The following is a 26,812-nucleotide window of genomic DNA, read 5'->3' on the forward strand; positions in this document are numbered from 1 at the left end:
TATAATTAAGTTAATTTTGGAATATACTTTTATGTGATTGGTCAAAAAATTCAAATTCAAAATTAATTTAGTTATTGACCAATGAAATGAAAGTTAAAATTGCAATCTTTTGAGATTTAGGACTACATTCGTTTTTCTATAGTAGACTATAATTTTTGACTGATTAATCAAATTTCCAAATTTGTCTCGAAACCAAGAAAAATGTGACCATAAATGCTTGGATTTGCCTTTAACCCTTTCAACTCTGACTGCTGGTAAATCTGCCACAGAATTACGAATTACGCAATATATACCCAGTAAATCAGCCATTACTAAGTGCATCACACACAGTTAACGTCCTACATTTTTACTTACAGAGTATATGACGTTTTATTTCATTTACACTCAAAGTTCAAAGGGTTAAAAAATCATAACGTTTGTTTGCGTTCGTATTAAGAAGCAAAAATGTCTGACATATACACCAACCGATAGATATATAACAATATATTACACCATTTGTACAAAAAACAACCAATAGCTTCATTCGATATAAAAACAGTGGTGACCAATCAAAAACATCGTTACATCTACTAACATGCACAGCCCCCTTCCTGTGCCTGGGGTTCTGCAGGGGTTTCTTTTAATTTGACTTCCGTCACTGAGGCTCAATTAAGGAAAATCAAAAACACAGTGGGAAAATTACAAAAATGAAAAAAAAAATCACAAATACAAAAGCAAGTGCAGAACGGAAAGTTAAAAGTATTTGCACAACACAAAACAAATATGAGTTATTGCTCAAAAGAGTAAGCTTACACAGCAAAATTGTTTGCAGTTTTAGTGGTTGCTCAAAAGAGCAGGCTAACAGGACAACTTTTTTTTAATGGAGATTAGTTGTTGCTCAAAAGTGTAGGCTGACATGGAAGCAAATTTTCATGCCAATTTGTGTTGTTTGAAAGGCCAGAAATTTTACTGCACTTTCAGCAAAGTTTTCAGTCAGCTAAAAGCTTTATTATAGTTGATCAAAGCTTAGTATACCATACCTTTTCAAGAATAACCACGCTGTTTTTTTTGCAGCATTTGAAGACATCTCATTTCACTCATTGATTGAACTGGGCACATTGCACAAGAAGTCTAGCATTTTCTTCAATTTTTTAGTTTAATGAAAGGGCACCCTCTATCGCCCCTTGTCAGTGATTATGCTTACTTTGGTTATATGCCCTACCACTTACTAACTGTGCTGCTGAGGTTTCTATATCCAAAACACACATGGAGGCTAACAAGCAGCTCAGCTCTCAGCTTTAAAAACTTAACTATAATTTAGCAACTTAAAAGAAAATTAAAAGTGGGCAATGGGGGAAAATAAAAAAAATAAGCAATTAAATTGTAAAGGATACTCTCTCCTTTTTTAGGTTCTGTTTGTTCCATTCCAGGTAACGCTGCGGCAACTCTTCGGAATAACTGAAAACAAAAGTTGGAAAATTAACACAAAGGATATCAGATTATACAAGATTGCCAGCTTTATTCAGTCCTCAGTACATGACAAGAATTTCTGATTTTAACTATGCACTGTGTTTCTATTTGGCCTTTATGGCACTAGCACTGAATTCAGTGAAATTTCAGCATAGGACTACTGAAATCAGCGAAATTCCAGCATGGCACTACTGAAATCAGCGAAATGGGGTGAATAAGTACATAACAGCTAGTAATATATTTGTCACCCAAAGAAAACTATGAAATTTGAGACTCATTTGCACTAACTTTTGGCCAAAGTTCCATAGAAACATAAAAAATCAAAGATGCTATGCACTCAGCATAGGATAAGAAAACAATGGTAACAATATATGCCAAAGGCACCTTAATGCTATCATATTCTGTTTAGGGATTTGATCAAAGTGAAAATAATTTCTGCCTACCTGTTTGACATTGTAGCCAGCTTTAGCACTAGTTTCTATAAACATCACATTTAATTCTTTAGCTTTTCTTTCTCCCTCCTCAGTTGTTACTTGTCTGAAATAAATGAATGAATGAATGAGTGAATGATTAAATGAATAAGTTCACCTAGAAATTGAATGAATGATCTATTGAGACAGTAAATTGAAGAATGAATGAATTAAACTTCAGTTATCTGTATATGTAACTTTTTGGGCTTTTGACCAATGTTGGCATTATAACCCTTCTTCTTGGGCTTTTGTTACCCATGTCCAAAACTGTATTGGAAATGAAATAATGTGGATCAATTTTTTTCCACACCTACCTTTTGTCTGATAAATCAGTTTTATTACCAACTAACATAATGATGACATCACTTCCTCTTTCAGTCCGCACGTCATCTATCCATTTTGATGTCTGGTGAAATGAATTGGCATCTAAAAAAAATATTTAACTGTGATTTGCTTCTATTTTTGTAGACATTAAATTTTATGGGTTTTGATTTTTTTGGTGGTGCCAACTTATTTGTAGAGGTGCCTTAATTCATTCAGAGATGGAATATCCCCCCAGCTCTGACATCCAAAAGGTGACTACTTACTAGTGATATCATAAACAACTACAGCGACAGAAGAATCACGAATATAACTTGGTATCAAACTACGGAATCTTTCTTGTCCGGCTGTATCCCACAGTTGTAATCTTATCTACAAATAATCAAATAAAAATACATTTATAGAAGATGAGAATAAGATTGGAATTCCGAGACTCCATTTGTCTTGTCAGCATTCCTTTTGTAGAGTCCACATAGCTAATAATATCTATTACTGTCTCTTAACAAACGTCCAGTTATACATAATTAGTTACTAGTGTTTTTAGAATTTGCACCATGACAAATGCCACCATGCCCAACAATATGTGCAAATCTGCAACTAATCTGAAGAATCAATTTTCTAATATTCTCTTGGAGTAGTAAAATGATGGATTAACATTGACATGATGACATCTCAAAAATACTAAATACGGAGACTTACTGTTCTATCTTCTAAGTACATGGTCTTGGATAAAAAATCTATTCCTATAGTAGCCTGAAATTATTAAACACAAAAAATATAAATCATTAAGCTTTTTCAATATAAGTTGTCACACACCATGCATTTTTCGTTGAACTTTTGACCCCATGTCTCATTTTTTGGGGTCATTAACTTCATGACCATTGATAGATATTGTGGCTGTTGTCTGCTAGAAACTTACTGACTTACATAGTCTCTGATAGATATTTTGACAGTTGTCTGTTAGATAACCCACTGACTTACCTGCGCTCTGATAGTTGTCAGCCAGATAGTAACCAACTGACTCTTACCAGCGCTCTGACAGTTGTCAGCCAGGTAGAAACCTACTGATTTGACTGAAGAAATGTTATGTAAACTGTGTATTTACCTGATAAGTATTATCAAAACTATCATACATAAATCTTGTAATTAAAGAAGTTTTACCGACTGAAAGAGAAATATCAATAACATAGAGTTATTGCATTACATTTAGCTGGTTTAGACAACCAACAGTAGGCTTGTAGTTTGGCTTCAGGGCATTGCAGGTCATTGTAATGCACTAAATTTGCCCAAGGCATCTCATATGAATAAGCTTACAGTTAGGCCTACTGCAATACAATATATTTACTCATTCATTTCCATTAGCAGTTCTGATTATGCAGACAGATCTTATCAAATTAGGCAATCAATAATTCATCTTCAACATTCAAGACATAAATATTGCAAGCAAGCAGAAGATCAAAGAATAAAAGCAACCATAAACAATGAAACTGTCAAAATGTCATGAGTCAGCCCAAACAAGAGTAGCAAGAGATGATGGTAAACAAATTTAGAATCTGCATAAAATTCACTCATTTCTTACCACTTTGCTCGCCTAAAAACACTAATTTAAACTTTCGTAGAGGATTTCCAAACTCGCCAGAGGAACTCATATTGATTTCGCCTATTACTTAGAATAAAATTTGGTAACTAGAGGCGCAGGGTTGTCCAAAATCTAAAAAATTTCGTCGTCTACCAAAAATATCCGGATGTCTACAGTCGCCACGTTAAGAGCCTCGGTATCGTCTGCTCATGCGTGAAACACCGGAAGTAGAGCAGGTACATTAAACCAAAGGCGTTTTTATCTTATTATGGACAGACAAATATACCAAATTTCGGTCATACTGCGTCATGTTTATGCAAAAAGTATATATTTTGGCAGGATTTGCACCAATTATCTGTCACTAGGGTTTAAGATAAAAACACATAGAAATGATTATTGATGACATCCGGTGAAAGGTGAAGGACACAGCAGTCAAAACATTGAGCTGTCAAAACTCTTATCGTGGAGATTTGTAAATATCTAATTTTAGAACCATTGTCAAATTCTTTTTGGCTTATTTTCAGGGATTACTTTAATGGGTGGTTCATAATGTCTCACCAATACGGTTCATATAATGACTAGCCTTGAAATTAGCCTCCGACTTTTAAAAACGAAAAGCCATTTCAAAACTTCCAGTTCCAATAATAGTGCCAATGTAGAACGAAACTAAGTAGATGATTGCCTTTCCAATCTCACTTAGATAAGCAAATTTCCAAAAGGCCTGTTGAATATGGAATTGTTGTCTGCTAATGAATAAAATCATGATCCTAAATCCAACCAAGCCTAGTTAATTATCTTTTGATATTTTAGATCCAGTTGTTAACTTGAAGATCTAAGGATGGTTGAAGCTGAAGACGGGTTTGAAGAACCATATATGGAAGTTGTAGATGCAGCAGATCCCTTTCATGGCCAGCTGTATCTAGCAGCAGAGAAGAATGACATCCAAAGGTTTCAGGAACTGATCCAACTTGGAGCTAATGTGGATGAATCGTACGAAGACCACATGAATATCAGTACTAAATCAATCCTCCATGTTTGCTGTGCGAAGGGACGTTGTGAAATGGTGAAATTGTTACTCAACTCTGGCGCTTTTATCCACGTGCGTGACAAATGGGGGCAGACGGCGCTAATGTATTGCATGGTTTGTCAGTTTGTGGAAGTCGCAGAAATTTTGTTGATGAACGATTCTTCAGTCGCAGACGATCAGGACAGTTTTGGGAAATCAGCACTTCACATTGCTGTGGAATCAGGAAACATTGATTCCGTGAAAATGTTTATCAACCATGGCGCCAATTTAGACATTCAAAATATTGAAGGTTACACCCCGTTAATGTTGAGCTGCTACTCTGACCAAGCTGATCGTGAAATTTTAAATCAGATGCTTCAACTATTGGTAGATTCTGGTGCAGATATTCATATAAGAGAGAGAAGAAGTAGGAGAACGGCGCTACAGGTTCAAATCTCATCCAAGCATGGTGCATGAATTCATCATGGTGTGTGTCAACTTTCATCTTATCGGTCTTTAACTTTTCATTGACATTCATTATGTCACTCTACTCATGAAAATGTGGAGCTTTCCTCTCCTAAAGAAAAGGATGGTTTATGACTGCCCTATCCAAACTCTTGATACTGCTTTCTCCTGGGTTATGAACTCACTTTGCATTTCAGAGAGTCCTCAGAGAGTCCACACAGCTAATATTGTTATTAATAAATCACCCTTTCCAATTCCCAATTGTACACTGCGTGGCATTGCGGTCTTTAATAGCAGGAGCAAATTATTTCATGATATTTCCTCTACTTTGTATTCATGGCTTCAATAGCCTAATCAGCAACAGAGGATTACTATTTGACCTCATTGCACACTGCATGGCATTGCCAGGACTCATTACCCAAGAACAAAGTAGGATGTAGATCTCCAATTCCATTTCAATATTTTAATTTTTTTTTTCCAGATGGCAGCAGTGGTGCTGAATCTAAAAGGAGTCGAGATATTATTGGATGCGGGATCTGACCAGAATGAACATGACGGAGGAGGAAGAACACCATTAACGAACGCAATCTTCATAAACGTGCGCGAAGGGAGAGAATTCAACATGGATGTTATTGCACTGGCTATCATGTTAATACAACGAGGCACTGATCTAAATTTAGACCAGTGTGAAGTCATGAACCCTTTAATGGTAGCAGTTACTAGAGGTTGTCTCCCCTTGGTGGAACTCTTTTTGTCTTATGGAGCTAATGTTAATGTAACATGTAAGTAAATTGGTTTGCTATTCTGTCTCAAAATTTCCCAAGGAGAGATCAGGAGCGTAAATACAAAATGCCTGAGGGGAGAGGCAAAAACAAAGTGTATCTCCAAGGAGAATGGAGGCCTGAAGAGCCGATGTCCCTTCTGACCAGGGGTTGCCAGGGGTCAACAGATTTTATATAGCCAGAGATGAAGTTTGATCATTTAAAGGGCTTAATTTTCACCCTAAATATCCCTGAAAGAAATGGGTTTGAGCTTTTTGTCGGCTCGTTAATACAGTGTGTAAAAGTATTACCCTACTAGAGGCTGAGCTCTTGAAAGTTCTTGAAAATCAAAAAGCAGATGACCCTACATTTTTTCTACTTTCAGTTCATTCTGGAGCTACTCCGATATTATTAGCAACGACGAAAAACCACCAACCAATCATCAAAGAGCTCATCAAGTACAATTCACGACTGGATATGAAAGGCTACGTATATCGAAAATGCGAGCAAATTGAGTATAACATAGACGCAATGGAATACGCTATTCAAGATGGAAATTTTGATCTGATTCGACTTTTCACTCATACAGGCTATAATCTAAGTCGTTTCAAATTCCTTTTTGGAAAAGGAACAATTCCAGAAAAAATTGTAAATGATCCTGAAATTTTGTCATTTTTATCTTTCCATGCCCAGAATCCAAGAACTTTGCTGGAAATTTCTGTGATAGCGCTACGGAAAGTGATCGGATTGCAACTGCAGGAGAAAGTCCAAAAGTTGCCGCTTCCTTCCAGGATGAAGGATCTGTTGTTGTTGAAGCACATTTTTGATTTATTTTGAATAATAAAATTAAAGTATTGTTTTAAGTTATGTGAACACTCTAAAAGAGACTTGACTTGTCCTAATTTTGCACGGGATTGGACTAAATGAAGACGGGCAATATTACGCAGTGTACAATGAGGAAAATTTAGCCAAAACAGCAATACTAGACTAATTTTTTCGAATTCAACTGTTGAGAGATCTTTAACGTGAACAGTCTGTAGCACACTGGGCCTCGTCCCATCCACTGGACACTTTTTACATGTCAGCCCCTCTGGCCTGCATCACACAGGGAAACCAGGTTGAAAAAAAAAACAAAACGTAAGATTTTCATTCTTTTATTAGTTTTTTGTTGTTTTTTTTCTCAAGTTTTTTTTTGTCAGTAGCAATGTTGTAATATGAACAATTATAGGTATAGAATATACACCTTACAGGCCCCTGTGTTTCCTCTCAAATATTCCAGTATAGAGATTTTATTATTTACATTTCGAGTCCCTATGATCTGAATACAAGTTAAAGCTTGTTAAACAATTTTAAGCACATCACAGAACAAGCTCAGGGCTGTTGATTTGACTTTATTTGCCAGTTATATCTACTACAGCTCTCGTTTGTTTATTGCCAGTCCTATCTGACTAGAGCTCTAGACTGATGATTTGATTGTATTTACCAGTCATGTCTGATTACAGCTCATTTTCAAGGATAATTGCTTAGGTTCCAAAGATCCCATTTCCAGCTGATCCTTGGCCAAACATCAATATCCGAATCCATTTACCCAACTGGCATAATGAAGGACAAGAAAAAAGTTTTCTTTTCAGATGTGCTTAAACATTGACAAAACTATGGTCATTTCAAAATTGGATTTCTTTACCCTAAAAAGTGAATCACAACCAATATTGAAATGACAAAAAACCAAATATTTTGGAATTTTTCTTCTTCCACAAAATAAATTGCTGACAATTTCTTAATTTCACAAGACAAGATCTATTTGTAGGAACACAAGAACCTTTTTTTAATTCTATAAGGCATTTTTACACACAAAACTTGCCAAAATTTATGTACTTTGCAGTTAACTAAATCAAATACATAATGTATTTTGGCAGATTTTGCTCTCCAACTAACAAAATTTCATAGAGAGTTGATGCCTTCAATAAAATTATTGAAAAAAACTTCTTTCCAAAGTTTCAACAATACCTTTTGTGAATATTCTTTGCTTATGAAACTGGTAAAATATATTTGATATCTTGACCAATATTTCTTAAAAGAAATATTAAGTTTATCATTAGAAGAGAGCTAAGACTGGGATGACTATCGGAGGCATTGGCCATATCATCTTAAATTACTTTACCCTGTGGGAGATTTAAACTGGATCCACCCACAACTTAGATATACCACTGCCTACTAAATTTTAATATTTAAATTTCAGTAGCCATAGCTTTAGTGGAACTCAAGTACAGATCCTTAATTTTCTAAAGCCAAAATCCTTAATTTTCTAAGCCAAGATCCAGCCAAGAACCTTAATTTTCTAGAGCCAAGAACCTTAATTTTCTAGAGCCAAGATCCTTAATTTTCTAAAGCCAAGATCCTTAATTTTCTAAAGCCAAGATCCAGCCAAGAACCTTAATTTTCTAGAGCCAAGATCCTTAATTTTCTAAAGCCAAGATCCTTAATTTTCTAAAGTCAAGATCCATCCAAGATCCTTAATTTTCTAAATCCAAGATCCTTAATTTTCTAAATCCAAGATCCTTAATTTTCTAAAGCCAAGATCCTTAATTTTCTAAAGCCAAAATCCTTAATTTTCTAAAGCCAAAATCCTTAATTTTCTAAAGCCAAGATCCTTAATTTTCTAAAGCAAAGATCCTTTATTTTCTCAAGTCAAAATCCTTAATTTTCTAAAGCCAAGATCCAGCCAAGAACCTTAATTTTCTAGAGCTAAGATCCTTAATTTTCTGAAGCCAAAAGCCTTAATTTTCTAAAGCAAAGAACAGAATTGCAAAAAAAAAAGTCATAATTCAAAGTAACAACTTGATTTTTAAAAATATCTAGCTTTGATCAACATTTTAAGGCTCACTTAAAAACTCAAATACAAATTATTTTGGATGTTTCATAAAAAATCTTAATTCACATCCTTGAAATAACCCATCTTTTAGGAGCATGCTGAATTGAACATCAATAGAACCCTGACAACATGCAATGCACGTGCATCCCATCTTGCCACTTGTCTGTTGTAGTGCTCAAACAGTTACTGATTTTTATTCTGGAAATCCTAAGTTATAACCACTTTAAGGATATCTTTTGAGTTTGCAACTGTTAGCTGGTTATAACCTTGAGTTAGTAACATTTAACCGAATATCTTGAATTTGTAACCTTCAACAGATATCCTTTAAATTGTAACCGGTAACCAGATATCCTCAAGATTATAACCGTACACAGATATCCTGTTTGTAACCAAGATAAATGTTCAGATATCCTTGAGTTTGTAACCATTAACCGGATATTTGGTTACCCGTTTGAGCACTATAGTGACGTATATATAAACTGCAGAGCCATTTTGGGGAAGACATTTTAAAAAAACTTTGGTAAAAATTATATCCCCTATTTAACATTTTATGCGTTATTCTTGAGCGAATTTATTTTAAAATATTTGCAAATTTTTGACCTTAATTTTAGGCCTTACCCCTTAAATAAAATTTTTTGAGGGCAAGCTCCACCGAATATACTTTAAAAAAAATTCAGCAGATCTCCACTTTAAAAGAGGAATTATTTTCCACAAAAAACAACAATATGAGAAAAAAAATGAGAAGGGTGGGTGCAATTCCAAACTCAAAATTTGATAAGTCACTGCTTCAAAAGTTGGGTGCATTTACAAACGCAAAATTTGATAAGTCACAGCTTTGAAGGTTGGGTGCATTTACAAACGCAAAATTTGAAAAGTGAGCTTCAAAAGTTGGGTGCATTTCCAAACGCAAAATTTAAAAAGTCACAGCTTTGAAGGATGGGTGCATTTCCAAACTCAATTTTCAAAGTGTCACAGCTTATTTTACGATTCCTGGTGTTCTGAAATTATTCACTTGTACAAAGCGTCCAGGTTGTGCTCAGTCTTTTACAAGTACCTGCAGCTTTTGGATTGTCCTTTTCAACAGGCTTGTCTTTTATTGTCAAGTCTAAATGTGCGCATAGTTTTTCTTCAGGAATCTTAAGTCTGGAGATATGTCTCTTAAATACTAGATCTGGCATTTCAAAAATTTCCCCGTTTTATTCCAGGCTTTATTTTGTCAATTTCTATAAATTCACAATATTTCAAGCTAAAGCTATCTTTGGATATTTCAAAGTTCCGTGTATTGTCATATTTTCACAGCAATTTCAGAATTTCCAGAAATTCATTTGAAGAGTTCACATGTTTTCAGAACTGTGTTCACACGTTAAATGTATTATGTCCATTGTCATTGCCCTTGCAAACTTGTGCACACAAAGAAAATTGTTGAATCGTTTCTTGGAGATGTTTTAAACCCATTCTCCAAAACTATATTTTTGTTTTTTCCATTCCCGAACAGGGGGAAATTTCCTTTTGCATGTTGAAACAGGAGAATATTTTTTAAGCTTATCCATAACAGGTGAAAAAATAGCACAGAATTGTTAAATTAACAGCAGAAGTATTTCCATATTTTTTTTTTAATAATTGCAGAAACAGGGGTACATTTGTCAAACTGTGGAAAATATTAACATCTATTTCTGAAACTGTACAATATTTCCAATTTCCAAACAGCAAAAATTCTTCATGTTTTCAAGAAAAATATCTGGAAAATTGTTATCTTTTTTATCGGAAAAGCAGAAATTTGTCTGAATTGTTTTAAAACCATGTTTGAACGAGGGTGGTCCGTAAAAGTCACAAGTAAAATATATGCATGGTTGTTGTTTTGTATTCTTATAGCGTATACCAATTAAAACATTGGAAGGAGTTTTTTTTGCTCCACCTTTCTGTCGTGCCGCATCAAAATTTAAAACCATCTTGAGGAATTTGGGTATTACTGTCGAATTGATAGCCTTCACTTGATGCTTCCGGTGCTATAGTAACTTCTTCATCCTCATCCTGAAAATAGAAATGAAATGGAGTTTTACACCCTGATATAACAGTCATAGATTGTTTTTGTCCCAAAGTTTGAAATTAGAATTAGAACAAAGCATTGGCAATTTGCAACAAACTAAAGAGGCAATAAAAAATTACGATGTCATGTGATTTTCAGACCGACCAATCAGTATGCTATATAGTCATTTATACGATTTGTTTTGTAAAAATGAACACACAAACTAAGCTTGTTAATAACATGAGTACAGGTAACCTTTCACATAACAAGAAGTTCTTTTGACCAATACAGTGTGATGAATCCCAGGTCTACCCATCTTCACAATGTCAAGCTACAAACTGTGATCACGAAAATCAAGGCCTCTGATTGGCTGTATTTGTTGCCGTACAATCCAATCAAAGAAATATGAAAATTGCAGTCAAGGTATAAGAAGTTCATAATAGTTTGAAATTGCGAAGATGACTCATGACAATTTCGCTGGCGTACAATCCAATCACAGAAATGTGAAAATTGCAGTCAAGGTATAAGACAAAGTTCATAATAGAAGATGACTCATGACACTTTTAAACCCAATATACAGAAAAGCTACTTACTCCTGAAAAATAGTGATCTATTATAAGATAAGCTAATTTGTAAATATCTTCATTTTCATGATTCTGTAGAGCTTCTACTTTGTCTAAACCTGGAATAAAATAAACAGTTTCATAGTTAATTGAAATGGAGTGGAGTTTTACTTCAATAATATAGCCATTTATTTTAAATCAAATCAAATTCTGCACCTTATTAGACTAATGAAATGGAACGAGGTATTACAAACTTACTCTTCAAGTTGAGAACAGACCCTGCCGTGTTGTGTGCAATGAAGGAAATTTACTAGTTGACAATGGCATTAGTCTACTCTATTTAAATTTCCAACTTCCGAAAAAAAAAATCGACTCCCAAACCGTCCTGATGAGGATTGTGTTTGACAGCAGCTTGAGATAAACTCTTAAGGAGATCACTTGAGATCATAAATTAAATGGCATATACTGTAGCTGTCCTGATGAAGATTGTGTATCCAAAACATTGTGACAATCTCATGATCTCTAGGAAATTAGGACATGACTTGAGATCAATAATTTAAGGCGCTCACTGAACAGGAGCTAATTCTCTTACCTCCACATTCCTCTATCATCTGAGCTATAGTTTCGGGTTCATCGGCTATTTTTAAAATATTATTGATGCCGTCTAAAACTACGTTCACCACTTGAGTATCCTTCACGCTTAGTAAATCACAGAAAGGGGGAATAACTCCTAATGTTACAACGAACATCACCTGCTCTTTTTTACCGCTAATTGTTAAATTGCTGATCGCCCACGCGGCTTCTTTCTGTGTTTGAAATTCACCCTGGAAAAAACACAAAATTTGTGAGCATCGAAAAAAAAAAGGGGGAATTGGCACTGAAAAGTAATTAAATAGGGCTTATAAAGGGAAGGAAAGTGTACAATGAGGGAAATTTTGTCCTGACAGTGGCATACGCCTTCTCTTTTTCCAATTCCAACTAACGATGGGTTATCAACGTGCACATTCTGTAGCACACAGGGATTTGGTTTATCAGACCGAAGAGGGCATGTTCAAATACCCTAGACAAGCACTATATTGGATGATAGCTAGAGGATGGAGCCAGAGGGTGTGGCTAGAGCGAAGAAGGTGGGGCCTAATACCTATGCTAGACAAATGGTGTATAACTCAAGGAATTTAATTTGGCTAATCACAAGTGGGTGAGGTTTATTAGAAGCACTTTCCAAGATACACAGGCACAATGGAATTGAAAGGTGTGACCGTATTTCTGGTGGGCGGAGCTAGGTGGGTGTGGCTATAGAGAAGAAGGCGTGGCCTAATACCTACCCTAGATAAATGGTGTATAACTAAAGGAATTAAATTAGCATCAATAACAGCTTGAACTTGCTGCTGGTTACCAGCAGTGACGTTAGATAAAAACCACACAGCTTCCTGTAAATAGAATGAATAAATGATTAAAAGAATGAATAAAGGAATAAACAGACAAAACCATGCAGCATTAAGTGATAAAAATTTTGCCAAGGTTGATAAAATATGCACTGTAATAGCCCCTTAGAAAAGGTTCTTTGAATTGTCAAAATTCATGATAATTTAAACAGTTATTTGTATAATGTTAATCATGATCCCATATTTTTTTCTCTAGAGGCAGACCTCACCAATCAAACGACCCCTTAGAGTTATGGTCCTTAGTGTACATTATAGAAAAGAGTTATTGCCCTTGACCTACCTTGTTAATTTTCTCTTTAGGATGTGTTAATAAAGAAGGGAAATGTGACAGAGCATCACAAGATAAAACTGTTTGTGTTTGTTCATCTGACCCAGTTACTATATTACCTACAGCTCGTAATGCTGCTGTCTGAAATAGAAACAGTGTGCAATGAGGGAAATTTTCAAACTTAAAGACACGTCAGTAGGAAATGAAATAGAGTTACATCCTTCTTTTCTGTTCTTTATTCAGTTCATAATCAAATGAAATGAAATGGAGCTTTACACCCTTCCTTTCGACTCATAATCCAAATAACAATATTTGAAAAAACTTCAGCACAATATTTGAACTTTGACCCTACCTGAACTTTGACATCAGGATGACTTAATAAAGGAACTAAAAGAGGAACAACGTTAGCATCTATTACTAGTTGAATCTGATCATTACCACCATCTGTTAAATACGACAACGCCCACACTGTATCTACCAATATCTGAAATAACAATATTTTCAAATTAAACTTAATTCATTTATTCTGATGTTTGGAAATGAAATAGAGAGATTTTGACCACATGACAAGTGTCCACCTATCAATTCAACATCATACGAAATGGGAGTTTTAAATCCTGATTTTCTACACTCAGGCTAATGCAGTGTGCAATCAGAGAAATTTTGAAAGGACCGTGGCATTAACCTTTTAAATTGAAGTTCTAAATCATCAAGGGATACTCTAATTCATATCACTGACAACCAAAATATGTTAAAATAAAATAAAATAAAAGGCATTGTCTTTAACTCTGTCAGGATCAATTCCTGGAGATCAAACTATCAGACGTCTGCGGTTCTTGCAATTCCACTAAAACGAACGTGTTTTATGATGTCACCTGAGCGGAACAGCATCAATGGTAGCTTCCGGTAGTTCCCCTCTAGTGATGTCATAAAACGCGTTCAGTGTTTCCGTAAACAGTTTAGAAAACCTCTTTACAATCTCTTTAAATTATACTCACATTGACGTCTGTGTGGTGAATCAAGTAACATAAAGCTGGTAATATTTCTTCTATTGTTCTAATAGGGGGTGGGGGTTCTTTATTGCGACACAGATTCACAATAACCCAGGCTACATTTCGTAAAAATGTCAGGGGAATTTTGGGATTGATAAAATTTAATAACGGTTTGACAGCTCCTAAACTAATGACGTAGTCTCGACATTGAGGACCATCACCTATAATAGAAAGAAAAATGAAATGGAGTTTTACACCCTAATAGTACGAGCTGAGCTATCAAATCTATTAAGCCAAGAAGTATGCAATAAGGACAATTTTGTATGATGCGCACAGTCTTGTGAATATCTGCCATATTTATTGTCAAATTACAGATGTCATGATCAAATGCACCGGTCGGGGATTCCAAAATTCCACAAGCTTACCTATTATGTTTCCTAAAGCCCAAACGGCCTGTTCACAGACATTCGAATGAGTCGAGTGCAACAGTCTTAAAAATAAAGGTACAGCTCCTAAAAATAGAAAAAGAAACGACAAATATTACAAAACATCCATACGTGAAACAAATGGTGGTTGTGGGTTCTAATCTCGGTCAACATGTGCCCTTATTGAATAAGTCATTCATCATTATTCTAGTCACCCAGTTGTAAATGGGTATGGATAATCTGATGAAAATTGGAATGGTGCAAACAAAAGCAATAAATGACTGACACACATAAAAAGTTTAGAAAACCTCTTTACAATTCCTGAATTAAAATGGTTCCTACCTGCTTGAACAACTGCTTTGGTTTGAGCTGATGTACCAGATGCTATGTTAGTGAGAGCCCAGGCAGCTTCAAACTGAAGGGACGAACTGCAAAGAAAGAGTTACATTAACAAGCTTCCAACCATTAAACAAACAGATCTAACTTACATGGTACCGCCAGGCCATTCTGGGAGCAACCATGAGTTTTCAGGAATCTTCAATTTTTCCAGTTGCCACCACTTGTCAGCAGTATTTGAAAATCTTGTTGCTCTTAGATTTTGCTTGTCACATTTCGACTTATGTAATGAGAACTGATACCTTGTCAGAAAACTCAACTTAAGAGGGGGCTTTACGATGGCACATAAGAACTAGATGTTAAATGTGCAGACGTGATGTTAAATATATGTATCAAGGGCTCTGATTGGCTGTATTTGCTAGAGTACAATCCAATCAAATTGCTGCCTAGAAGACAAATATCGAATGATGTTAATGTATTAAACAGAGAGTGTACAAGAAGATTAAAGTACTTACAAGTCATCTTTGATCAAACAGCCTACTAGGATGGGTAGAATACCAGATGCTATTAAATCATCTATTGGTGGATTACGATCACTGGACAGCAACTTCCTATAATACAATAAACACACAATGAAATAGAGTTTTACACCCAAGGATCGAGTACTATATTGTAAATTTAAAATCAAAGTGGTGTTATACAGCATTGGGTAGGCCTGAAGAGTGCTTAAACACTGAACACCACATCACTACCCCTGTGACATCTAAAATACTTATTTTCAGTGGAATTGGAAGAACCACAGACTTCTGATTGAAAATTGAAATGGTGCAAATTGATGCTTCCAGTGTTCCAGATACACATACAAAATTTATGGGTGCATAGCTGAATTTGAGCTCTTTATGTTAGAAGTTACTTTTACACTTTTTCAAAAACTTCTGGAATAACTGACCTGGCAGCTTGAACAGCTGAAAACTGAACACTGGGTTCTGGGCTGGCAGCATTAGCTACTATTGACTGTAAAGATTGGGGGGTAGTTCTTTCACTGTCCTCAGAGTCTGTACTGTCTTGGGCTGGAACATTTCGTCTTTTTAACATGTGCTCTTCTCGCTTTGACTGTAAATAGAAATCATTCAAACTCATAAATATTTGCATCATTATCACTATTTTGATACTTGTATATTCTTATGGATATTTGTCATTTTCAAGGTCCTCAAAAGAACTTCATGAAAACTGTTTGATAGAAAAACAACATCTAAACCCTGAAGGGTCAAAATTTTGATTTTGATTTTCAATCAATAATCAGAAATGTATAAAATCAAATGTTGTGGGCCCTTAAGGTTTCAAATTTAGCAGCGCCTCTAAATAAAAATTGTGTATCAAGAGCAAATTGTATTGGTGTGTTTAATCCGTGCAGATAATTTGATCATTTATTGCCTTACCTTTCTTAATTCTACAGTTACCTCTGTTCGTCTTCTTCTCATTTCCTACAAAAAAATCAAGCATGAACCATTAAAAATCATAGGCAGAATTTAGATTGGTTCATAGAATTTAGAACATGATTGACAAGCCAATATAGAATAGATGGGAAAAGATTTTCTCCCACCCACAATGAGTTTGTACACCTCAAAATTTTAGTTTATACTTTGTCAATGTCATAGTAAGAGCCAAAGAAAATGAACTTTACAAATTGCTATTGGATAGCCTACCCTACCATGGCTAGAAATGACCCCATTTTCTTCATTCCACAGGGGGCACAGGATATGAAACCAAGCATGAAGGATGAAGGGCTTATGTTGTTTTTGAAGCTCCCCTCCCCCTTCCAAACAGATCCCCCAAAACGTGATGCTAACAAATTTAATGCCAATTTAACAGTTTAATAAGCCACCTTTGAAAACATGATTTCATATATCTAAGGGATTGATTGTAGGAAATATTTGCCATTGCTTCAACTTCGACTTTATCGAATTTGACCCAGCCAACCGCGCAATTGCAATTTCACAACAAGATTTAATCATTTCAACAACTTACATCAGGGTCTTTGCCTTTATTTTTGAACAAATGGCCTCTTCCTTTCAAGTTATCTGTCGCTTCTTGTTCCATTTTGATGATATTTTGTGGTAAATTTGTCTTCTTGTACAGAATTTCTAACTTCTTACTTATCGTCTATTTCCAAACCAAAATGTCGGCCTTCAGAAAGGAACATGCCGTCGACGACGAGAAAAGTAAACAGACCTGCGATTGGTCAATTTTTCACACCTTTATCCAATTATTTCACAATTTTTAACACATTTTGACATTTTTTGCAAATTTCAAATTTTGGAAACCAAACAGAAGCACACTTTGACTAAAAGTGTTTAATTATGCGTTAATTGGAGAAGCCAGAATTTTTTTTAATTGCCATTCAGATTAATTAAGGAATAGAGCGAAATGACCAATCACAGAGCAGCTTACAAATCCTTTTTGGTTTAGTCATTACTGAATTTTATTTTCGTATGAAATATTTCAGTACAATATACGTAAAATTACTGTAAAATTGAACATTAGACAAAATTCTCGGGGAAAATGAAAACCTTGATGCGGAAATTTATTTCAGATTTTCCGGATTCGAAAATATTACTGCCATACCAAAGGTGAAAGTGCGCGGGAAAGAGCACGTGTCTCGAAAGTAAACAAACCCAAACTTGATGAAGTCAAGAACTTTTCAGGGAATTCGCTGATTGAAAGCTTGAGAACCAAAATGGACGATTTAATCAACCCCGTGACGGTTGTTTCCTTAGGTGTCACAGCTTTAATGGCCGCAATCAGCATCGTATTGGGTTTTAAACTTGAGAAACGACTTGCTCAAGTGGAAAAGTGGGCGTTGTCTTGGCTTGTTTTTGATGGAATGACACATTTGACTTTGGTACGTTGGTTATCAATGGTTATTGCGAAACATTGTTGATTTGTGGCCAGTTAAACTTATTGAGTAACATTATTTAGTCTATGTGACCTTTGAACTTTGTTTTATTAATCTATTCCTCAGCAAGGCCAAGGTCAATCTAATGACAATGACACTGACGTAAGTGACAGCATTGACCTCTGCTTTGACCTGCACTCTAAGGCCAAGATGACTATGGGCTTATTGAGTTAATGAGTCTCTTCATAGTCTCCTATATATTTGTTAGCCCTTAACCTCCTCTTTCTCTTAGTATCATTGACCGTGCAATAAGAATAAGATAACTATGGGTTGCCTTAGCCTACACTTAATAGAGTCATAGAGCTCAAGATTGCCTATCTGTATCCCTTTTCAAAATTCGCTTTTGACATATACTTACCTACAATGAAAGAAACTACAACTATATATCAGAACTATCTTCACTGCATGCACGATAGAATGTCAATCACAGCTTCACTTCTTTTTATTTCAGGAACTGGCCTTTCTCTATTTCTCATTAACAGGAACTGTGGAATCTTCAACCCACTTCTCAGCTCTGTTATGTAAGTCAGTCTTTATATCAATCTTTCAAAAAGCCAGGGCTGTAAATGAGTTTGGAAGCCAGGCTGGGGTCTGGGTGCCGTCTAGGCCTTTTGTACCCGAGAATTACAAATGTGTCTGGAACTGCAAGAACTGCAGACTTTGGCTTGGAATGGTGCTTAAAGAACCATACACAAGGCCCAATATACATGATACAAATGTAAAATATTTTCACTGTTAAAAAAAGCGCTCAATACATCAATTGTAGAGCGATTAAGAAATATTAAAACAGAACCTGAAACATGTTGTTAGTCTGAGTTTCACGTTACGCGTTCTGCAGACAACTGACCTATTTCAGCCTTTTGATACCAATGTTAAACAATTTATTATGAAGTCTTCATAAATAATGTGAAAAATTCTTCATAATTTCAGGGAAAGAATATGGTAAAGCTGATAAAAGATGGCTGATATCAGATCCTACAGTTGTCTCCCTTGAGATATTAACAGTGGTTGTAGACGGTCTGCTGTGTCTAGTGTTAATCTATGCTATAGTTAAAGACAGATCTTATAGACATTTTGTTCAGGTTGTTTTGTGTGTTTGTGAACTCTATGGAGGTATGTATAGTGATTCTGGTCCCCTGCCGTCTGTCCCTCAAAAGCTGAGGCCAGAAATATGCATTTGGCAGGGGCCCCCTCTTATCCAAAGTTCTGCATCTGCCACTGGATCTGTCTCCCTCACCCCCATCAAATTTCTTATTATTTTACTTATAGTAAATATGCCCATGTGCCCTCTTGACAACATGTGGTCTGCACTCTCACTTCTGCCTTGTCACCTAATGATTACTGAATGTTCTGGCATTTCCCTCATTATTTACCCCTGTATGGTGTTACCAGTGGTGGAGCCATGTTTACGTCCAAGGGGGTGGGAGATATCTGGGGCCCCTCTGCCTCCCCTTTGGCTCCACCACTGGGTTTTTCACATCTTCTTGTCAAGTGCCGAAAGGTAGGATGTAAAGCTCCATTTCATTTCATATTTTTTACTGGTTTTATTGCATATGACACTCCCCCTTGTGTATAAAAAGGTTGTTTTGATTGGTTATAATTCACCACAGTATATGCAGCTATTTGGATAAGGTGAACTACAGTCCCCATATGAAGTGGAAGTGGTTTGTTGAATTTGTACAAATTTACTTTATTTTGTAGGTTGGATGACATTTTGTCCAGAATGGCTGACAGGAAGTCCCAACCTAGTAACCGACAACGTCTTGTATCTCTGGGTTTATCTGATCTTTTTTAACGGCATCTGGGTAGTTATTCCCCTTGCCTTACTGTGTCAATCCTACATTGCCATGACAACTGGACATTTAAAGGCTTCCTTTGAAAAGTCGTCACCTAGCAAGAAAAATAAGAAGTCACCTAAAAAACAAAATGGTGGACGTGTTCAAGTTTTATCGTCTGCTGTGGATAGCGAATTTAAGAATAAATACAACACAAGATCTAAGAAGGAACGATAAGGAGAAGAAATTCTCATCCTGTTGAATGAATGTTGCGATTTCTAGTGATCGTTCTTGCAAATTTTCTGCGAGCTTTTTCGTCCAATTGAGAAAACTTTTGCTCAAATTTTAAATATGGCCAATGGGTGATTTTCAGTATTTTAATCTATGTTTTTATAATGAAAACAACTTGTAAAAATCTTTTTAGTTTGTTCTACTTTTAATAAATAAGATTTTTTTCTACAATTTTTTTTATATCAATTCATGACTCAATGAATCGTTCTTTGAGATTCGGTGATAACAGCTTGTTGGCTGACATTTTTCTCTCTGTAGAAGCAATGGTTGGGGCATGTCCAAGCAGAGGACAATCTAACATACTCCATTTGAAACACCATACAAAACTTGCTCCCAATTTTGTAATGCAGTGAGCCAGATAATTTTGGTTAACAGAATTGGTTTGCTTTTACTTACTACTGACTGAACTATTTAACAGAAGATATTAGGATATCCTAAATATACAAGATACATGAAAGCAAAATCATCAGCCCATATTTTTATGAATCATTTCGTTTTCGTTTTGAAAGATTTTACCTAAATTGTACGCAACCAGCATATATTTCGTTTCTGCAAATTTAATGCATGAATCATTTCACAATATGTACACGGCACAATAATAAAAAGTTGTAGAAAAGTTTGTATTTCGTCTTAAAAGTTATTTTGAGGCTCTTATATTACTTGGAAAGGTAAGTTATTGTTCTACTGAATAATAGAAATATGTTTTAATAACATATTAGTGGTTTATATTGCTTTGGTTTGGCGTTATGTTTTGAAAAATATAAAAAATTCGTGTGTGTAATTTGCCAACTCGTGCGCATATGGATGCAGTCGTTAGGCGAACTGACTCAAGGGCAGTTTTCCTCAGTCAAACGCAAAATTTAACCCCATTTACTTGTAGGGGTGGGGTATAAATAACTTTTACCTGATCTTTAGGCCTTACTGCTTTTATTTTTTACACATTTGTATCAGCCTACTGTACCTATTCATGTCAAAATTTGTAGAAGCACTGCCCAAGATTTAAATTTGCTGCGAATATTCTAGAAAAAGAGGCCCCTAAATACGTGCGGTATTTTGTATTAAGAAATATATTTTAATTATTTTTTTTAAAAAAGGTTAGGCTACCATGTGTGATGTTATTCCACCTTCCTTATTTCCTGTAATAACTCAAGATTTTTTTTTATTTTTCATAGATAAAGATAAAATGGAGGCAACAAGTTCTGGAGAGATAGAAAAGCAAGCTGGAAACCAAAGCCAGTTAGAAGTAATTGACTTGACAGAAATTGGTGATGAAAGCTCAAGTTCTGATGAAAGTAGCTCAGATTCAAGTGATGAAAGCACAGATTCTGACGACCAAAGCACAAGTTCTGATGATGTCATGGAAATCAGTGATGATGAAGAGCCCACAATGGTGGCAGACGTGAATCCGCCAAAGAATTTAAATTCTCATTTGTCTTCTCTGGCTTTGGAGTCAGTGACTGAATCAGAAATTTGTGAATTGAACCTAATTTTCGATGCCCCAGTTCCTAAAGAAGATGCAGAAATAATTCCTGCAGCAAATTTTGAAAATATTAATGGTAAGGCAAGTGCAAAAGTTAACAGGAATTTGACATTAGGATTGGGTGAAAAAAAATGGCCTACATTTACGACCACAAATAGGCCAGGACATGACTTAGTTGTGCCAGATAGTTCAAATAAATTGGAATTTCAGAAGACTTCCCCGACAAAAATCTCAGAGCCAAAGAAAGACAACTCTTCAAAAACTGAAAATGGCATAAGCATTCAATCAGGACCATGTTTGGTCATCCCAGATAATTTGGCGCCAGAAAATTCCAAGAAAAATGATAAATCAAAGAAAGTCAGCAATGATGTAGATGATGAATTTGAAAATTTAAACATCCATTTTGGAGAAAGTAACCATGACGATGGCTCAGATGAAAGCGACGTAGAGTTAGTCAACGTAGATTTTGATCCCAATTCCATTAACAGTCTGCTTGACCTTGACCTTGACGTCAACGAAAATATTTTAGTTAGTGATAACGAATCTGATGTAGAGGTCACAGCTCTGACCTTTGAACCCAATAGTCATAATCAAGGTCAAGGTCAAATGTCAGCCAATGATGAAAACTCTGATAGTGGGTCTGATGTAGAAATCTTGCGTCAGACATTCGAGTGTAAACTTTGTCGCAAGTCGTTTCGAACATACAAAAAGCGACAGGAACATTATTTTCTTCATTCTAATGCACATGCAAAGCGGCACGCATCCTGCGCCTGTGGTTTTTGTGGCAAAGTGTACCACAATACAAGCAATCTTCAACGACACTTCCGTGTTCATACTGGAGAGAAACCATACACATGTCACGTCTGTACGAAATCGTATAGTTGCAGCGAAGTTTTGAATGTTCATTTGAGGTCACATACAGGTCATAAACCCTACAAGTGTAAAATTTGTCCCAAAAAATTTCAAAGCAGTACTCATTTGAAGACACATATGCTTATTCATACAGGAGAACTTCCATTCAAATGCGATTTTTGTGATAAAAGATGCAAAACACGAAATGAAGTAAAATTGCACGCTGTAATACACAGTGATACTAAGCAGTACCAGTGCTCAATTTGCAAAAAGGCGTTCAAACGCCCTAATCATTTAAAAGAACACATGTTCGTACATGTACATGCTAGGGATTTCAAGTGTAAAATATGCGATCATACATTCGTTTCTAAACATCGTCTGAAAAGTCATCAGCGACTTCATAGGCCTTCGACTGAAGTCCACAAATGTGACGTTTGTCTTAAGGAATTCCGTCAGAAACATGACCTAGTGCGTCACATGAAAACTCACGTAAAACGCGACAGTAGTTTTGTCTGTGACATTTGTCAAAAGTCGTTTAATTCAAGCACGTACCTTCGGAATCATAGAGAAATACATTCAGGTAGGAATTATCGATGCCAGGAATGTCCGAAAAGGTTCAAGACAAAATCACTGCTCCAAAGACATCTACTAGTCCATAAAACAGATCGCGAACTTGTCAAATGCTTGGTGTGTGGCAAAAACTTCAAAAGCATGCAGAGTTTGAAAATTCATTTTATTACCCATACATCCTTAATGCCCTATAAATGTAACATTTGCGATATGAAATTTAATCGCGCATCTACTCTAAGAACTCACAGACTGGTTCATTCTGACGTGAAGAGATTCCGCTGTGATGTTTGTATGCGTGGATTTAAGAGATTACGAGGCCTTCAAAGTCATATGTTGATTCATACTGGAGAGAAACCTCATAAATGTGACGTCTGTGATAAATCTTTTAAAACTGTAACAGAAGTGAAAAAACATTTGGAAGTACACAGTGACATAAAGCGAAAACTATATCGATGTTCAAAATGCGGAAAGCAATACACTACTCAGGAAAAATTAGATTTGCATAAATTGACGCATCCCGCTGATGAAAAATTCTCTTGCGATGTCTGCTGTAAAGTATTTTCAGGAAGTGCTGCTTTTAGAAGACATGTGAAATCGCATCAAGAGACAAACCTCATGCCTGTACAGTTTGTGATAAGTCTTTTAGACAGAAATCGGTTCTTATAAGACATATAAGAGTTCATACTGGAGAGAAACCTTACAAATGTGATGTATGTAGTAAAGCTTTTGCTGGACTAGGGGATAAAAATCATCACATGCTCGCGATTCATTCGAAGGTCAAATCTGACATCAAGTGTGATTATTGCGCGAAAACGTTCAGGTTTAAAAAAAATCTTAAAACACATATGCTGCGTCACGCAGGACAAAGGAATCACACGTGTGAATTCTGTGATAAAGCCTTTTACACATCAGCCGCTCTGAAATACCATCACGCAAACCACACAGGCGACAAACCATTCAAATGTGATGTATGTCACAAAAGATTCGTCACAAAAGCTCACATGTTGCGTCATGCTGCATTCCATACCAAGGAACGTGACCTCATTCGTGCGTGGAATGAAAAACGTCCAAGACCTTATCGTTGCATCGTTTGCCAAAAACGTTTCATTACCAAAGATATGTTGACTGGTCACACGAAAATTCATTTTCCTCGGTCCATACATTGTGACAGATGTGATAAATCATTTACATTCAAAGCCGGGTTGAAAAGGCATTATCAGCTCGTGCACCTTAAGGAAACGAGTCGTGTCAAAGTTATAAAGCAGATTCAAGATTCTCTAATCGTGTTTGATCAAAAGCCAGTCCTTAGTGAAGTTAATAGAAGCTAGATGTCTCCATGGTATCTGCCCCTGTTCTGTGGCCATCATGTTTCTTTAGCAACGTTGATGATATTATCAGCAGAATATGGATTATAAAGGGTGCTTAAGGAACATGTAGCCATCAAGGCAAATGCCTCCCAAACAGTGGGTCTTTTTTTTTTGTTAATTATTTACATGTATTTTGAATCTTCCAAGAAGCCCATTGCCTCATTTTAACATCAATTGCGCTACTTCCTTGGCAACCACTGAGATTTTGATTGTGTTCTATTTGTTGCTACCTTTCCAAAGTGCCCAGTACCACTTATTGGTGGGTTTGTCAACTCAGGATCAGTTTTCAGAGAGTCCACATAGCTAAATATGTTAGGTATTATATATTTGTCCACTGGATGTTTTTGTACTAATCCAAATAACTTGTGCCTTTAAGAGAGTCCACATAGCTAAATATGTTTTTTTGTCATTGAGTTTATCAACTGTGCATCTTTTTGAGAGGGTTTTAAGCTTTCAACTGAATTAAGTCCACATTCCTAAGTTATTTATTGCAGGAAACAAGAAAAGTGAGGGTAAGATATTTATTACCTGAAGTATATTGTTTTGTTAGTCATAATTTTGTTTTGGTCACCAGCTAGTCATAAATAGTTATTTGTGGCCTACTACAAGGCATTTGCCTTGGGCTATGTACTGTCGGTTATTTAGTGACCTTTAAATATTTGGTTTATTCTGTTTATTTTGTGACCTAACCAGTTTATGGTTTGTGTAAAGTGATTGGCTAAAATAACTTTGAGTTTCATTTGAAATTTAAACTCTTTGACATGATTGTCTGAAACTGGAACCAGTTTAGAATTTTGTGAATATAATTTGTTAAATAATACTCAGTTTAAAAATTTGAATCAATCATATTAGTTGAATTATGATCGAACTGGAACCAGTTTAAAATTCGAGTTTATTGATTGGCTTATAATAAACCTCTAGGTTAATCTCAACCAATCAAAGTTATGTTATTCTGATCCAACCTTAGACTACAAAATGGAAAGTAGATTTGGAAACATAATGAAAAGGCATTTCAGTTTTATATTTTTTGTTGTTTTACATACATATAAATTTCATTCACAAATTCTTGTTTTTATATAATAATTGTTTTTATATAATGATTGTTTTTATATAATCATTGTTTTTATATAATCATTGTTTTTATATAATCATTGTTTTGTTTTTTTGTAAAAGCAAAATGAATATAAACTTAACAAAATTGAAATAAGTTTTCTATTGTATACAAGACACTATCTTCACAATGTCATGTTATTGCGAACTGCATCTTATACCTTGACTGCAATTCACTTACTTACAATCTAACCAAATCGCTGCATTTACAGCGTGATACAAGAAAGGTGGCTATTGCAGTCAAGGTGTAAGATGCATTTCATAATAACTGGACATTGTGAAGATGACAATTCACATATAACTTTTTAAAATTCTTAAAGATAAATAGAGTACAAATCCTTTTTTTGCAGTGGGCAATGGTGTAAAGGAAATATTTCAATGACTGTATCCCTTCAAATCATATTTCCAATGAGTAGCTCAAATATAAACATTGCGTAAAAATCTTGGGTCATTGAATGACAATGCCTACACTTTGACAATGAAATGAATACAACTAGAGCTGTGAGTAGCTCCAAGCATGATGGGAGACTTAATTCCATGGCTTTTTTGCCAGCCAATGAAATGCATATAAAATAACACTCATCCCAATCGACAATTTTACAAATCAGGCTTAAAAATGGGCTATCTTACTAAAATGAAATGGGCATACATGTATACGAAAAAACTAGGCCCAGTTGAAAAATGTAGCCCCATAATGGACAAATATACAAAATGAAAAGGACCCATATTAAAAGGTTGTATGGGCAATTATGTAGCCCTAAAAAGGGCAATATATACAAAGGCAAATATAAAAAAATTTTACAAATATAGCCATCAACAAAACATGCAATATAATAATTCAAATATACAAATGTAACAAGCATTCATAACTTCCTTAGCAACAGAAAAAATGGTCGCCAAAAAAGACCTTAACAACAACATTCAAGAGGGATAACTCATCAATTATCAAAACACTATAGTTTAGGGAAAATTGGTCTCAATTTTGTCCTTAAGCCACTGATAGACCAAAATGATGAATAGCCTACTTTGTGGTCTTAACTTTACAATGTGGTTGTCTCCCTTAGCATAATATCCAAAAGGTTCAACTTGGTCTCAGTGCTCATAATTTCCAGATTAAATTCCATTTTTAGAGCTTTAGCAAACTAATTTTTCACTCTTTGAGCAAGATAGTATGGAAGACCTTATTGTGGTCTTTAATTTTAAATTGTGGTTACCTCCCTTCCTCCAGTCTTTACAGCTGCTCTGAAAAGATTTCAATTTGTCTTTAAGCAAACACAACATGTATGTTTTTTAAGCACAGTGTATATGGGACTTGCTTTAGCAATATATCTCATAGTCGTCAGCTAGTAGCCTACATCAAACTAACTTAAGGCTCTTGTTCATATTTTGCTTTTTTCTCAACAGCCTTGAATAAGTGGTGAATGCATATTCAT

At 35.4% G+C, this 26,812-nt stretch overlaps 5 protein-coding genes across 5 annotated transcripts; 3 read left to right on the forward strand and 2 right to left on the reverse strand.

Annotated features, from left to right (window-relative positions):
- Positions 1–492: 492 nt before the first annotated feature.
- LOTGIDRAFT_230007 (hypothetical protein) lies at positions 493–3,988 on the reverse strand. Its single transcript, XM_009046199.1, has 8 exons — positions 3,820–3,988; positions 3,346–3,404; positions 2,940–2,993; positions 2,507–2,612; positions 2,234–2,345; positions 1,893–1,986; positions 1,374–1,437; positions 493–637 (listed from the first exon to the last, which is right to left on the reverse strand). The coding sequence occupies exons 1-8, from the start codon at positions 3,887–3,889 to the stop codon at positions 570–572; spliced, it is 627 nt and encodes a 208-aa protein (XP_009044447.1). The 5' UTR covers positions 3,890–3,988; the 3' UTR covers positions 493–569.
- An 834-nt stretch (positions 3,989–4,822) lies between these two features.
- Positions 4,823–5,302, forward strand: LOTGIDRAFT_109659 (hypothetical protein; the record flags this gene model as incomplete). Its single annotated transcript, XM_009046200.1, has 1 exon — positions 4,823–5,302. One exon carries the CDS (start codon positions 4,823–4,825, stop codon positions 5,300–5,302), a length of 480 nt encoding a protein of 159 aa, XP_009044448.1.
- Positions 5,303–10,379: 5,077 nt separating this feature from the next.
- LOTGIDRAFT_211744 (hypothetical protein) lies at positions 10,380–17,140 on the reverse strand. The gene is made up of 13 exons (XM_009046201.1): positions 17,007–17,140; positions 16,418–16,462; positions 15,928–16,091; positions 15,494–15,589; positions 14,985–15,070; positions 14,643–14,729; positions 14,224–14,438; positions 13,578–13,709; positions 13,238–13,366; positions 12,838–12,942; positions 12,105–12,336; positions 11,543–11,631; positions 10,380–10,954 (listed from the first exon to the last, which is right to left on the reverse strand). Exons 1-13 carry the CDS (start codon positions 17,076–17,078, stop codon positions 10,856–10,858), a joined length of 1,551 nt encoding a protein of 516 aa, XP_009044449.1. The 5' UTR covers positions 17,079–17,140; the 3' UTR covers positions 10,380–10,855.
- Positions 17,141–17,615: 475 nt separating this feature from the next.
- LOTGIDRAFT_211745 (hypothetical protein) lies at positions 17,616–20,167 on the forward strand. The gene is made up of 4 exons (XM_009046202.1): positions 17,616–17,880; positions 18,386–18,455; positions 18,865–19,047; positions 19,636–20,167. Exons 1-4 carry the CDS (start codon positions 17,716–17,718, stop codon positions 19,944–19,946), a joined length of 729 nt encoding a protein of 242 aa, XP_009044450.1. The 5' UTR covers positions 17,616–17,715; the 3' UTR covers positions 19,947–20,167.
- Positions 20,168–21,105: 938 nt separating this feature from the next.
- On the forward strand, positions 21,106–24,230 carry LOTGIDRAFT_156185 (hypothetical protein; the record flags this gene model as incomplete). Its single annotated transcript, XM_009046203.1, has 2 exons — positions 21,106–23,322; positions 23,484–24,230. 2 exons carry the CDS (start codon positions 21,106–21,108, stop codon positions 24,228–24,230), a joined length of 2,964 nt encoding a protein of 987 aa, XP_009044451.1.
- Positions 24,231–26,812: the final 2,582 nt, after the last annotated feature.

This window comes from Lottia gigantea (genome assembly GCF_000327385.1).
Source record: "Lottia gigantea unplaced genomic scaffold LOTGIsca_10, whole genome shotgun sequence".
NCBI classification, from domain to species: domain Eukaryota; kingdom Metazoa; phylum Mollusca; class Gastropoda; family Lottiidae; genus Lottia; species Lottia gigantea.

Excerpts from the sequence above, each read along its gene's own strand:
- LOTGIDRAFT_230007 (XM_009046199.1), bottom strand. The coding sequence starts at position 3,889 with ATGAGTTCCTCTGGCGAGTTTGGAAATCCTCTACGAAAGTTTAAATTA. Across the intron at positions 3,405-3,819 it reads GTTTTTAGGCGAGCAAAGTG|TCGGTAAAACTTCTTTAATT; the intron begins GTAAGAAATGAG and ends TTTCTCTTTCAG. Across the intron at positions 638-1,373 it reads AGAACCTAAAAAAGGAGAGA|TGACGGAAGTCAAATTAAAA; the intron begins GTATCCTTTACA and ends ATTGAGCCTCAG.
- LOTGIDRAFT_211744 (XM_009046201.1), bottom strand. The coding sequence starts at position 17,078 with ATGGAACAAGAAGCGACAGATAACTTGAAAGGAAGAGGCCATTTGTTC. Across the intron at positions 14,730-14,984 it reads CAAAGCAGTTGTTCAAGCAG|GAGCTGTACCTTTATTTTTA; the intron begins GTAGGAACCATT and ends TTCTATTTTTAG. Across the intron at positions 13,710-14,223 it reads TTCACCACACAGACGTCAAT|ATATTGGTAGATACAGTGTG; the intron begins GTGAGTATAATT and ends TTGTTATTTCAG.
- LOTGIDRAFT_211745 (XM_009046202.1), top strand. The coding sequence starts at position 17,716 with ATGGACGATTTAATCAACCCCGTGACGGTTGTTTCCTTAGGTGTCACA. Across the intron at positions 17,881-18,385 it reads GAATGACACATTTGACTTTG|GAACTGGCCTTTCTCTATTT; the intron begins GTACGTTGGTTA and ends TTTTTATTTCAG. Across the intron at positions 18,456-18,864 it reads CCACTTCTCAGCTCTGTTAT|GGAAAGAATATGGTAAAGCT; the intron begins GTAAGTCAGTCT and ends TCATAATTTCAG.